General features: G+C 56.6%; 1 protein-coding gene across 1 annotated transcript in view; it reads left to right on the forward strand.

Annotated features, from left to right (window-relative positions):
- Window positions 1–1,153, forward strand: part of VOLCADRAFT_96439 (uncharacterized protein) — a gene marked incomplete at both ends in the record, with an annotated part of 32,227 nt that overhangs the window by 19,551 nt on the left and 11,523 nt on the right. Inside the window, 3 exons of the mRNA XM_002955459.1 lie at window positions 93–147; window positions 576–779; window positions 1,010–1,090. Coding sequence (XP_002955505.1) covers window positions 93–147; window positions 576–779; window positions 1,010–1,090 — 340 coding nt within the window. The remainder of the gene's footprint in view (window positions 1–92; window positions 148–575; window positions 780–1,009; window positions 1,091–1,153) is intronic.

The raw sequence follows: 1,153 nt of genomic DNA on the forward strand, positions 1-1,153 counted from the left end.
AAGGGGCAGGGGGAGGGGGGCGGCTTGCACCCGCACCCTCACTCGCATCACCATCACCACCACCACCACCATGTCTACGGTCGCCACCTCAGCCGCAAGTTCCTGACGAGGGAGTGGGATCACGTGCTTCACGTGGATCCAGAGGAGGTGAGAAGATGGCCTCACAACACGCGGCTCACAGGCGCGGTATCGGTACTACTATACTCGCGATTTCGGTACACGGCGAATTGTGTGTTTATTGCGTTATTTGTTCTTTTTTTGCGGTTTTTTTGCGGTTTTTCGAGCGTTTTTCGAGCGTTTTTAAGCACTCACGTCTTTTCGACTTGGCATTGTTGTTATGCCCCGCCAGTGTATGTATCATTACATAAATTTTACATAATTTTAAAAAGAAGGCTTATACGGCATATTGCGACATATCGCTACATGCATGCCAGGACATATATACATACATATATATATATAGCTTTAATCAACATGATCAGCTTTGAGATGCTTTGATGGCGACTGAATCCCTCCTGCTTAACGTCCCTGTCGTAATGTATACTATGCTACACATGTACGGCGGTACGGCACAGGTCCCCATTCCGCACGATGCCGATTACGATATCGAGCATCACTGGGGCGATGAGAAGGACATGACGGTGTCCAGCAGCTCCTCCAGCCATGACGACGACGGCTCCGACAGCGAGGAGAGCGATCACCACGTCGGCAGGAACACGGCGGGAGCTGCCGACAAGGTACTTGAGTTGGTTTGGGGTAGCGGGGGGCAGCTGGTGCTGGTGGGGGGCAGCTGGTGCTGGTGGGGGGCAGCTGGTGCAGAGCGCCCCTGCCTATTGGAATATCGAGAGTAGGGGTTGGGGGTTGGGAGGCAAGGGGGAGGGGGGGCAGAGTGATGGTGCAGAGTGCTGAGGCGGTGTCAGTGGCGTGACGCCCCCCCCTCCCCCCTCCCTCTCCCTCTCCCCCCCTTCCTGCCCCTCCTCCCCCCCCTTCCCCCCCCTTCCCCCCCCAGATGACCAGGGAGGAGGCCCTGCAGCGCAAGAAGACCATGGCCGCCATGGAGCCCGGCGAGCGAGCGCAGTACGTCAAAGGCGTGCGGAGGGTCAAGGAGTGGCTGGCGTCAGGATACTACTCGACAGGAAAGATGTAAGACTCA

Source organism: Volvox carteri (genome assembly GCF_000143455.1).
Source record: "Volvox carteri f. nagariensis unplaced genomic scaffold VOLCAscaffold_52, whole genome shotgun sequence".
Classification (NCBI taxonomy): Eukaryota; Viridiplantae; Chlorophyta; class Chlorophyceae; order Chlamydomonadales; family Volvocaceae; genus Volvox; species Volvox carteri.